Source organism: Lygodium microphyllum, chromosome 2 (genome assembly GCF_053477565.2).
Source record: "Lygodium microphyllum isolate KBCC chromosome 2, Lygodium_microphyllum_v1.1.10, whole genome shotgun sequence".
NCBI lineage: Eukaryota > Viridiplantae > Streptophyta > Polypodiopsida > Schizaeales > Lygodiaceae > Lygodium > Lygodium microphyllum.
In genome coordinates this window covers 64,907,647-64,920,704 of record NC_141136.1, presented here as the reverse complement: position 1 = coordinate 64,920,704, position 13,058 = coordinate 64,907,647, and the positions used below count along the sequence as shown (strand labels likewise).

General features: G+C 40.5%; 1 protein-coding gene across 1 annotated transcript; it reads left to right on the top strand.

The window, feature by feature from the left end:
* The first annotated feature begins 986 nt into the window (after positions 1 to 986).
* LOC148039825 (uncharacterized) lies at positions 987 to 2,327 on the top strand. Its single transcript, XM_087662344.1, has 2 exons — positions 987 to 1,535; positions 2,277 to 2,327. The coding sequence occupies exons 1-2, from the start codon at positions 987 to 989 to the stop codon at positions 2,325 to 2,327; spliced, it is 600 nt and encodes a 199-aa protein (XP_087518470.1).
* Positions 2,328 to 13,058: the final 10,731 nt, after the last annotated feature.

Sequence of the window (13,058 nt, the reverse complement as noted above, 5' to 3'; positions counted from 1 at the left end):
ATGATTCCACTTTACCTTCCATGTTGGAAGTTACACTTGCAAACCCAATAATTTCTCTTGAGGTCAAGGGAGTAGAAAGAACATTTGATTTTCCTGAGATAGTTAAGAAGAAGGAAAAGAAGGAAGAATCTGGACTTCACATATTTGAAAAAAAAAATCCCATTTGGTCCAACAATACAATTTCCTATTCTCATTGATAGGTGCTATGAGGCACCTCCTTTGTATGCTTATAGATCACTATGTTAGGATTATGTGGAGAAGCTAACCATGTCTTTCATAAATAATTCCATGAATCTAGAAACAACAGCATATCTTATGCCTTTTGTACAAGACAACAATGAGAAGAAACCCATGCATCCTGATGAGGTGGATACTAATAAGTTGGACATTTATAGTTATTGGATTATATCAGGGCTTCACTCAATTCATGCAGCAAAGATATATATTCAAAGTAATACTACATGTTATCTAACAACCAAGCATTTATACACTATGAGAAATGCTAGAATATTAGTTGATTGTCTTGCCAAAATGTGCATTGAGCTTTCACAATTGATAAACATGGAATCACATAATGTTATGAAGAATGCCCCTTATATTGAGCAACTTCAACAATTAAGAGATCGATAGTGGCTACCATTTGGTTCTCCACCAAAACCCCAACAAGGGCTTTCTAAGACAACCTCTCAAGTAGTACCATGGCAAGTAATCACATATAAGCTTACCTTCTCTTTTTGTGAAGATTAGTGTAATGCTCTTTCTTTTGTTCTATGCTCACTATTTTGATCATTTTTTTGTAGAGATTTATGGCATACATTGGAGAAAATTGTGCATCTAAAGATTTCCATGTGATTGTTGGCTCCCAATAAATATTTAATTGTTGGATCAAAATCATGAAAAGATACTCTAGAGGTGAGTTTATATCCCATGAGGAGAGTTCAAGAAAGAAGTGAAGGCAACCTTCTCCTATTGCATTTTGTTGCCTTATGGGTCTAAAAAATGGAGACTTCCTTACACTGCAAGAGGAGATAAATGAAGGCTATATCCTTTTTCTTAGAAACAAATGGGATAAGGAATATATGATTGACATGGAAACAAGGGCTAAGAAAATCAAGCAAGATAGGGTCCTAAATGAGGAATCAGTCACTCTTTTCAATGCCTCAATTCTAGAAAGTAGCACTGTGATTAAGACTTGGGAAGAGCTTGTTGATGACTATGATATCAATGATGAAGTCTATACAAAAATTTTAGGCATTTGCAATGACTGGGTATCAAAGAAGCTCACATATGGATTTGATGCAGGGTCCCTACCAAATGGAGCAAAAGATATTGTGAACTTCCTAATTGGAAAAAAGAAAAATTATCTTCAATCCTCCACTAGTTCGCCTTGGCATGTATATGTTGTCGGATGCAATCTAGAAACCTTTGATCTTATACATAATGGTTATAGAGATCTAATTACCATCGGGGTTATTGTTCTAGATGCAACACATGGAGTTAAGGGAATGAAATGGAACTCGATAAAGTTTGGAAAGGTTATATCCACTCTACTACAAATGATATGTGAACCTAAACAATTCATATTGTTATCATTTTTTGATCGAAAGCAAGTGGAAGCTTTGAAAAATGCTTTTGAAAGCATTTCTTACAAGTATTACATGCTAGTTGGTAGTGTTGACTTCTTACCAATGGATAGAACCTTTTCTTTTGGATCTATAGATTCCTTTGTGGTTTTGACATTAGTGACCATGGAAAAAAGCTTCATCAATTTTGAGTGATATATAAACAATGTCAACAAGCCTTCCATTTTGGACTTTTAAGGCTTGGACAAGGAGTGCAATGATGAAGACCTTGAAGAAGACCAGAGGATTGCAAAGGTTGTTTTGAGAAAGAAAAAGAAAGTTATTGGGACTTCAATCAAGGCATTCAATATGCTCATGAGATTGTATTTTATGTATATGCAAGTGGACTTGCATCTAAGGTGGCATTGGTAAGTCATATGAAGACTATTGCAGTGGTTTGCAACATCAAGAGCAAAGAGAGGTTAAAGCACAATTGTGGAGAGTGCAAACAAAATTCAAATTCCTAATAGGTCCCTCCTACTGAAGTTCAAGTTCTTGAAGTACCATCCGAGGGCATAGAAGAATCAAGCCAAGATATAGCAAGTCTAATTATGAAAGAGAAATTAAAGGCTACTTCATGTATTTAAACTTCCTTCCTTCTCCTTTCATCAAGGAAGACACATTGATGTAATTTTGTTCTTTTTTCTTAAAAAGTTACCTCCATCAATATTTGTGATATTTTTGTTCTTTGGTGATATTGCTTAAAGAAACTATGTCTCTAATTTTTTTTTTAAATTGCAAAAGGTACCAAGCATGTTTGGTTTAAAAAATCTATTTGAGTAAATCTTTTGCTAAAATAGTATTAAAGAGCTCATCAAAATTTATCATCCTTTGTAAGGATAATTGTTTAAAGAAGATATTGTAATCTAGTGTGTAAGAATACTTATCATAATGAAAAGTTTGAGCTAGCTACGCAAAATTTACTTAAGTTTATTTTAGATCTTATTTCAATTAAACCCTCATATGTGTTGTGTAATGATCTTGTCATGTTAGTTTTCGTTAGATTTGTCCACATGGTTGAAAGGTGAGAAGGATCGAAGCTTGCACGCGAGCTATGGCGGGAGAGCAAGAGCAAGAAAGAGAGAGACAAGAAATGGGAACTCCAACAGTCACAATGTGTGACCGGGCCTTCCTTTATTCAAACTGTCACTAAAAGAATAAAGAATAAAGTGACGTGACAGGCGCCCGCCACCTGTAGTGTGCAGTGGCGGGTACTGTCAGTGTAGTAATACACGGGGCGGCACGGCGGAGGCGCCTTTACCCCCAACAACCTCCCACTTAAAGGCGAATCTGCCCTAGTGAGAGAGAAAAGAAAAAGAAAAGACAGTACAAATGTACATAGGTGAGGAAAGGTGACATCTCATCCAACGCCCATCAACCTCCTGAGGAAGGCAAAGCGCTCAGTAGTGAGGCTCTTCGTGAGCAAATCTGCAGGATTCTCGTCAGTGGAGATCTTGACAAGGTCAACAGACCTGTCCTCCACGACACCACGTATGAAGTGATACCTCACCTCAATGTGTTTCGTCTTCGCATGGAAGACCGGATTCTTAGCCAACTGAATGGCACTCATAGAATCCGAATGCAGTGTAGGTGTAGCATCAATCCCAAGGTCAGCAACTAGACGGCCTAACCATATGGCCTCCTTGCAAGCCTCAGTGGCTGCAACATACTCGGCCTCAGTGGTAGACAAAGCCGTACACTTCTGAACCCTGGACATCCAAGAGATAGCCCCTCCAGCATAGGTGAATACATAGCCAGAAGTGGACTTCCTACTATCTGCATGTCCTGCATAATCGGAGTCAATGTACCCCACGACCCCTGTATCCTGGCTGCCATAGCAAATACACATATCTGCTGTGCCCTTCAGGTACCTCATGATACCCTTCACGGCATCCCAATGTCTGCTGCCAGGTGTAGCCATATAGCGTGCCACAACACCAACTGCATGTGTAATATCTAGACGAGTGGCTATCATGGCATACATCAAACTGCCCACAGCTGATGCATAAGGGATCTTGGCCATCTCGGCTCTCTGCTCATCTGTCTGCGGACAATCGGCCTGTGATACCTTCACATAAGAAGGTAATGGACAGCCAATAGGCTTTACGTCCTGCATGCGGAAGCGCTCAAGGACTTTATGAATGTACTCCCGCTGTGAGAGATACAAAAGTCCCTGATGCCTATCGCGCTTAATGCGCATCCCAAGTATATGTGAGACCTGTCCCAAATCCTTCATCTCAAAGCTCTTCTTCAGCTGAGATTTAAGAGCATCTAGCTCATCATGAGCTTTCCCTACTATCAGCATATCATCAACATAGAGTACCAAGATAAGCAAACTGCCATCACAGGCTTTCTTCGTGTAAAGACACGGATCCATAGCACTCCTGTTGTAGCCCTGTGACTACATAAAGGCATCAAACTTATGATACCATTCCCTAGGTGCCTGCTTCAAGCCATACAAGCTCTTCTTCAACTTGCACACTAGGTGCTCCCTGCCAGGTTCTGCAAAGCCCTTAGGCTGATCCATATAGATCTCATCATGCAAGTCCCCATGTAGAAAAGCCGTCTTGACATCCATCTGATATAGATCTAAGTCAAGCTGTGCAACCAAAGCCAAGACTAAGCGCAGGGTGGTCATCTTAACCACAGGAGAGAAGACCTCATCAAAGTCCACACCATATTCCTGCTTAAAACCCTTTGCTACCAATCTAGCCTTGTATACCGGCTTGGGGTGTCCAGGGGTACTTTTCAGCTTGTACACCCACTTGCATGGCAAAGCCTTCTTGCCCTTAGGCAAGGCAACCAAATCCCAAGTCTCATTCTTATGCAGGGAGTCTATCTCAGACTGCATAGCCCTCTCCCAGGAGTGACTGTCACCCCTGCGCATAGCCTCATCATAAGTGAAAGGCTCTCCTGCATCTGTAACCAAAACATAATGCATAGAGGGCTGAAATCTGTCAGGTGGACGTCTATCTCTAGCAGACCGTCTCACCGCAGGCTCTGCTGCCTGTCTAACTACATGTCCAACATCCTGGCCTTGTGGAGGAACTGCTGCAGGCTGTACTACTGGCTGTGCTGGAGCTTTAGGCTCCTCCTGAAAGATCACTCTGCGGATCTCAACCACCTTCTCAGGCTGCCTGTGCATCTTGTCTTCATGGAAGACGACATCATGGCTGCGTACTATTTTCCGCGCCTGCGGATCCCATAGGCGATAGCCCATCTCTCCTGACTCACCATAGCCAAGGAATATGCATTTAATGCTCTTTGGATCCAATTTACTCCTCTTGTCCTTGGGCACATGGCAGAATGCCTCACATCCAAAGACACGGAGATGCGCATAAGAGGGTGGCTTACCAGCCCAAACTTCCTCTGCAACCTGGAAATCCAATCCACTGGAAGGCGATCGGTTTATGACATGCACTAACGTACTAACAGTCTCAGCCCAAAAACTCGGGGGTAGGCCTGCATGGCTAAGCATAGAGCGCACACGCTCCTGAATAGTCCTGTTCATGCGCTCAGCCAAACCATTCTGGGGTGGGGTGTAAGGGGCGGTCAACTGACGCTTAATACCCCTGTCATCACAAAACTGCTCAAAAGCATGCGAGACATATTCTCCCCCATTATCTGTCCTAAGGCATTTCAGCCTATACCCAGTCTGGTTCTCAACAAGAGCAAGCCATCTCTGAAAAACTGCCAAGACATCGGACTTCTGCTTTATGGGATAAGCCCACACTTTCCTAGAAAAATCATCAATGAAGGTAACGAAGTACTTCGCGCCACCCATAGACATGCAAGGCATAGGCCCACAAACATCGGAATGCACCAATGCCAAGGGCTCACTCATGCGTAGCCTACCCGATTTCTTATGCGTAGACCTATTCTGCTTACCATAAAGACAATGATCACACGAGTCAAAACATGCATAATCCAAAGGCGGAAGATACTGCAAACCAGATAACATTTTCATTCCTTTCAAAGACATATGCCCCAAACGGGCATGCCAAAGTGATACATGTGGGATAGAGCCCACTGCCAAAACATGGTCTACAGAAGACCCAGATACAACAAGAGGATAGAGGCTGCCAGCCTTGGCGCCTCTAGCAAGCACAAGTCTGCCTTTGGTAATCTTCCAGGCAGAATCCCCAAAACAGACATGAAATCCTGCATCATCCAACTTTCCTCCAAACATAAGACTACGCGTAAGCGCAGGTACATGACGTACATCCCTGAGCAAAAAGGAACTGCCAGTGGAAAACTGCAACTGAATATCTCCACAACCCACAATATCAAGAGACCTGTCATCTCCAAGTCTGACTGATCCAGATACAGTACGGTAAGAGTGAAACCACTCACGGTAAGGCGTCACATGGAAGGACACACCTGAATCCAATAACCAGCACTGTGCATACATACTAGGTGTCTCAGTCAAGTGTGAAGCATCAGAAGAACTAGCTGCAAGTATAAGCTCATCACCACCATCGGACTCTTCAGTCTGCGTGACATTAATTTCCTCAATCTTGACGTTGGACTTCGCAGGTACTATGCTGCGATCAGAGGACTTCTCCTGCACTTTATCTTTCCCCTTATCCTTGCACTTCTCATTGCGCAACTCATGACACTGTGGTCTAATATGGCCCTTTTTCCCACAATGATGACAAGTGACATTTGCATTGCGTCCACGCGACTTACTACGCGACTTGCCACCACGAGATTTAGACCGACCCTTTTGCGAGTCACGGCCTCGGCCATTACCACGGTCATACCTATCATTCCTGCCTCTAACTGTCAAAGCATGACTACCACGAGAGGCATCCAAGTTTTTGCGATTCACCTCTTCCTGAAGAAGAGCACTCTCAACATCTGCTAATTTTAGAGTAGCACTAGAGGCACATAGGGCAGTGCGGAATACATCCCATGACTCATTCAGAGTCCCAAGCAAGAAAAGAGGAGTTACTTCCTCTCCAAAGGTGATATCCTGCGAAGTCAGGTTCTTCAGTATAGCATGGAACTGGCTCAAGTGAGCAGACATAGTCGCATTATCCTTCATGCGCAGATCCATAAGCTGCTTCAACCAGTACATCTGACTCGCCGGACTTTTCTTATCATAAAGATTCTTGATCTTATTCCATAGATCCCATGCACTCTGTGCTTCCTCAAATACATTATAATGTACCTGTTCAGTGAGAGACAATACAATCGTGGACTTACATAGCTCATCAAGTTCAAGCCAGTCGTCATTGTCCATAGTTTCAGGCTGCTCCCCACTCAACCGAAGTGGCTTAATCTGAGATTTCTACACCAAGACCTGCCAAATTTGACTCTTCCAATAAGAGTAGTTGGTACCATCCAACTTTGTAATGTTAAAGATGGCACTATCATGCGAAGATGACGCCATTATGCAGACTGGAAATGCCCAAACAGTCCAAAACTGCTTGCTGTTTTACTGCAGAAACTGCCCAAAAATGACCAAAACGGGGTCCAAAGGGCGAGCAAAGTGTGCCAAAAGTTGCTGCCCACTTAGTACTAGGTGCGGTATACCAAATCAGGATATTTCAGCATGAAAAGTACACCTCAGTCCACCAATAACTGCTTGCTGTAATAAATTGCAAGTATGCAATCTAGAGAGCAAACTGTCCCAAAATAGGATCCAATGTCAAGCAAACAATGCTAGGTCCAAAGCCGGCATGAAACAGACATAAGCAAGGTCAATGACAGTGAAAAGAACATGAGCTCAACACCAAAGCATGTCAAAATAACATCTGCCAGTGAAAGGCACACCCCCAGACACTCTAGGCAAAGTGTTCCTGTAACTGCCAAAAACTGACACAAATAGGTGTCTGCTCAAAGAGAAATATCCAAATATGAGACTCGGCTCATAAGCATCCTGTGAACCAAGAGTACATCAATGCATATCCATAAAGATCGGAGTATGATCCCAAAGTCTCAATGCGTATGTAGCTGCTCAAGACATAAACTGCTCCAAATACATGTAAGTGCTCCAATAGCATGCAACTGTCAAAGGTCAAGCAAGCATGTAAAATGCTCCCACTGGCACAAAAGGCGTACAAGGCGAGCTTAGAAGTTCAGACAACCCAAGAGAAAGCACCAGTGATAAGTGACCCTGTCAATGCATCAAGCGCATCCAAGAGAGCATGACATACATGAAGCACCGGTCGTATTAACCATGAAGCAATACATAAGCCCAAATAAGCTCTCGGTCAACTCAATGACATCCAAATAGCAACCAAGATCAATGATCAAGTAAGCCGGGAATGCTCAAATACATCCAAATCCAAGCTCCAAATGTCGGTATGGCATACACGAACCAAATAGCATATGTCACGAACCAAAGCATGTAATGCAAAAGCCTAACTGTCAAGCAGAGACATGAGGCATAGGCGGTCCATGAGCATGCCAAGTCGGTCCAAATGCCAGTGAAGATGGAGCTAATGTGAAGCTCAAAAGCATCCCATAATCTCATACATATGCTCCAAGTCGTCCCCAAATGTCAGAGACATCATGCCAAAGCTCAAAGCATACATCCAGTATCGGTAGGTAAGTGCCAAAGCATGTAAAGTACCTTCAGCCCACTGTTATTCCAGCATGTATTTACTGTTCTAAACAGTAGATTTCAGCCCCAAATTCAAGCCAAAATCATGGTCAAACCAAATGCATACATTCCCAATACATCCGGGTAGGAAATAGACCGCATATGGGCATCAAACAAGGTAACCGGAGTAGAGTATAAGCATCAAATGCCAATGCCAAGTGTGGCTGCCCTGTTTCGAGCACTGTATAACAGTAAATAACAGTCCCAAATCAGCCAATATTTCAAGCCAAAATCATGGCATAATCATGTGCATACATTCCCAAGGCACTAGGCATCATGTAGACCGCATACGGGCATCAAATAGCACAACCAGAATGGAGTATAAGCAACAAATGCTAATGCCAATGGTGCTGCCCTGTTTTCAGCCTGTTATGACAGTTTATGACAGTCCCAAATCTGAAGAAATCAGCCCCGAAAGATCAAGACCAATGCCCCAAAGCTTTAATGACATCAAACATGAAGTCTATAGCCCTCTTGATCAAGGTAGAGAGCAAGAAGCAATGGCCAAGTGTGGAGCTGAAGTAGATGAGTGCTCACAGCCTGGAAAAAATGATGCAATCTGCCCTGTTGGTGCTGAACTTGCTGCTGCTCCACATGGGCTGAAAAGGGGGTAATGGGGGGCTCAATGATGGCCCAAGGTAGGCACATACCAAGCCATGAAGGCCCAATGCAAAGGGGAGGGAAGATATGAGCTATGGAGCTCAAGAAGAGTGGCTGCCCTTTGTTCCTGCCCTGTTTCAATCTGAGAATACACTCAAATGCCTGCAAATGCTGAAGCAATACCTCAAGGGCAAGGCCCTGATGAAGCTCAAGAAGGCCAGGATGGAGCTCGGGAAGCCGGGGAGAGTCGGGAGCTCAAGAGGTCGGCTATGGCTGCCGGGATGGAGACCCAATGCGTGAAGCGAGTCGATGCGAAGGTCGGGAAGCACCGAGTCGAGCTCGAGCAAGAGAATGCCAAGCTCTGATACCAGTTGAAAGGTGAGAAGGATCGAAGCTTGCACGCGAGCTATGGCGGGAGAGCAAGAGCAAGAAAGAGAGAGACAAGAAATGGGAACTCCAACAGTCACAATGTGTGACCGGGCCTTCCTTTATTCAAACTGTCACTAAAAGAATAAAGAATAAAGTGACGTGACGGGCGCCCGCCACCTGCAGTGTGCAGTGGCGGGTACTGTCAGTGTAGTAATACACGGGGCGGCACGGCGGAGGCGCCTTTACCCCCAACAATGGTCAAATATCTTATCTCTTATAATCTCTATTACTACATCACTAGTGTATGTTTATGCATGTACCTTAGGACAAGAGAGCCAAAAATATATTGCACACCCTAAAAAAAATTCATTGCACCTCTCAAAAAGGGTTAATAATGCAAGACAGCGTCTAACCAAATGGCAAAATGTCATTCTTATAGTAGAATGAACAAATTGGTTGATTTATTGCAAGATGTCGTAGTACCAGAAGATTCCTTATTTTTGCCAAGAGATAGCTTAAGGAGAAGAATTGGCTACGTGGCCAAATATCAGAGTATATTGGAAAAAATAACGGAAATTGCATCTTATGTTATAAGAAAAGATTTGACCACATGACCAAATCTTAGCTTGTATTGGATTAAATAACAAACAGTCCTTCTTATATCGTAAAAAAAAAATTGACCATATGGTCTAATCTATAGATTAATGAAAGATCATGATATGTGTTGTTAGAAGATTGACTTTCATCCTATGGCAAAATCATATATTGCATTCCATGTAATATGCTTTATTGAGTATTGGTAAGTATTGTATGTCCATATGCTTATCGCAAAATCATAAAGAATATAACGATCAAATATTATGGAAATGCTTTTACTATGAAAAATAGTATAATAGAGAGTGCTATATAATAAAGTATAATACGATGCATAAGAATTTGATCAAATGCTCTAATATTAGTGAATTATACAAGAAATATAATGCTAGATTTAGCCTTGAGACATAACCTTAAGGTATATGGCATCACACAATAGAAAGAAAGGTTAGTATTTTGAAATCACTCATTGATAAAAGCATTGTACAAATCCTTTATTTCATTTTCACATCCAAGAAAGTTTTTTTTCAGCATTACACAAATCATATATTTCATATTCACAGCAAAGAGAATATTTTCAACATTGCACAAAATCGTTTTTATATTCATAGCAAAGAAGCTATCATTTGTAGGGTAGTGGGCATCAAAAAAGAAAAGCACTCCGAGAGATCAATCAAGCAATCACTTGAGAAGAAGAAGAAGACATTGAATTTCCATGAGTAAGTGCCTAATCTCATTGCTACAAACGTAAATATTACATTTAATTTTCATTCATGATTCTTATTTAGATAATGCTTGTGGTGCTTGATCTTAATATCATTCTATACTAATCACATGAAAGATTAGTAGTGTGATTTATAGTAATTTCATGGATTGAATTGATCAAGAGAGAATATGCATTAGTAGAGACTAGAAAATAAGTGGAGAATCACTAGCACTAAATCAGTGCAATTTAACTCAAAAACAGAAATAAAGTAGGGAAGAGTTTAAAACCTATTGTATTTAGTAGAAGTAAGCAATTTGTGCTATTCAGAACGTAATAGAAATCACTCATGAAGTAGAGTAGACACATTGTGGAGCGGCAATCATTCACTACCCTACAGAATTATTGAACCCTTGGAGCAAGATTTTTTATTTGAAGATGCATGAAGTTTTGGTTACAATACTCAGATTCAAATCAAAATTTGCACTACACAATTAGTTTCAGTTGAGAAAATGAAATAGTAGAGAGTGCTCATAGAAGAGCAAGGGGACAAAACCACTAAAGATTAGGGTCACAAAACTTGCAATTAGTGAGACGCGATGATAGGAGTAGAGATAAAAACATAGAGAATTAGGGATGCAAAACCTGTAATTCTAAAAACAAAACAGAGAAAACGCTCAAGTCAGAGAGTTGTGTAAAAGAGAGAGGGAGGGGAAGAGAAACTCATTTTGAAAAACGTTATGATTAGTTGTAAAGATCAAACTCATGAAAAAGATCATTTAGAGTATTGCGGTATTCAAATTACCATTACTTGTTATGGAATACAAGTAGATTTAGATATTTTTTGTAACTTTTTTTTTAATCACGTAATGGCTATATTGTCGCCCATCGGGGTCTACCGACAGCCCTTAGACCCCCCATTGGGACGTTGTCCCCCAAACCCCCACGGAGAATGTTACTTGCTCCCCAAACCCTCGCTGGTAGTGTTTTCCCCAGACCCCCCTTCCCCCAAGAACCCACAGTTGGGATATTACCCCTATTTCCACAACTAGAGATATTGCCTACACACTCCTTATCCTACTTGCTAGAGATTCTACTCTCGAATTGTCACTAAGGTGGCTTCAAAATCCTCAATGACATTACACGTTATATATTAGACATATTAAGTATACATAATCTTACATAATATATTTTAATATATTTATTAATTATTAATAAAATTAAAATAAAATATATTTTAAATATATTTTTAAATTATATTTTATAATATATATATAATCTGATATATTAATATAACATGATTTAAACTAAAATAATATAACATAAAAACAAAATGTAATATGGTATATTTTATTATTATGAACAAGTAGGTACTATAAGATTTATAGATATTTAACCATTATATAAATTATCTTTCTCTCTCAAATAGCTTCTAATTGATGGTTAAATTTCCTCAATCTTTATAGCTTCATATCATAGTGAATGAAATCTCTTATTCTTTGGAGGTCCTTATGGTTTCAACATTTAGGCACAAGGTCAATGTTTCTCATAAAATATATTTATCCTTGTTGTCATGTGGAATACATGAAATAAAGGTTTTAGTCGTTTGATAAAAAATTTTCTTATGGAAATCACAAAGACTGTTTATCCTTGTTGACATACAATAGAGACTTTGACGATTTGGCTAAATCTTGTTCTATGGATATCACAAACAATTATTATCATTTCTATCATCTAGATTATATACAATACATGTTTTGACCATATGGCTAAATCTCGTTCTGTGAACATCACAAAGAATTTTAATCCTAAGTCTTGTGAAAATTACTTGCAATAAAGGTTTTGACCATCTCGCTAAATATTTTCCCATAAAGATCACAATGCAGGATTGATCATGTGGAAATAAGGAAATACGGCTTCATTTTCAATGGACAAATGGTATGTGGAAGGGCGTGGTATGAGATTCATGGAATCCCAACAAGTACAAAACACAATTTGAGCATGGCATAAGGGAAATGCATGGAAACATTGGTGTAATAAGAGCTGCTTAGGATCACATAGAGATGGGAAGAGCCATCCTTAGAGACTTTGTTAAGAAGAATGCAGAGCAAATACCACATAAGTGTAGAACAATGCAAGATGGATCAAGATCTTCAAAGAACAAGTTCTAGGACACGGTCTACAAGGTAAAGTCTTGCTCTTCATCTTCTACATTCTCTTCCACAACATTTAGCATAAGCATGACTATTGTTTGTTGTGGCTATTTAGAGCTCAAAGAAAAAAGTGGAGAGAGAAGTTTGAGGAAGATAAATGAGTTTCATACTGGTCATCCTAGATGTTTAGAAGCATGTAGATATATGGACAGAAGTAAATGCAACATTGAATGGGATTGGATGTAAGCAAATGTCCTTTTCCACCTTCAATTGTATTTGGAACACAGAGTTCAAGCATGTGACCTTAACAAAGATAAATGAATTCTCCAAACATAGTATTTTCTCAGAGATCAAAGAGCAACTTGCAGCAACAAAGTGTCTTCAAGAGCAAAATGTGCTTCTAAGAA

What these genes read in the sequence shown, in the direction of transcription:
- LOC148039825 (XM_087662344.1), top strand. Translation starts at nt 987, where the DNA reads ATGGGTCTAAAAAATGGAGACTTCCTTACACTGCAAGAGGAGATAAAT. An exon ending in ACTCGATAAAGTTTGGAAAG is followed by an intron (nt 1,536 to 2,276) that starts GTTATATCCACT and finishes TTTCTTAAAAAG; the next exon opens with TTACCTCCATCAATATTTGT.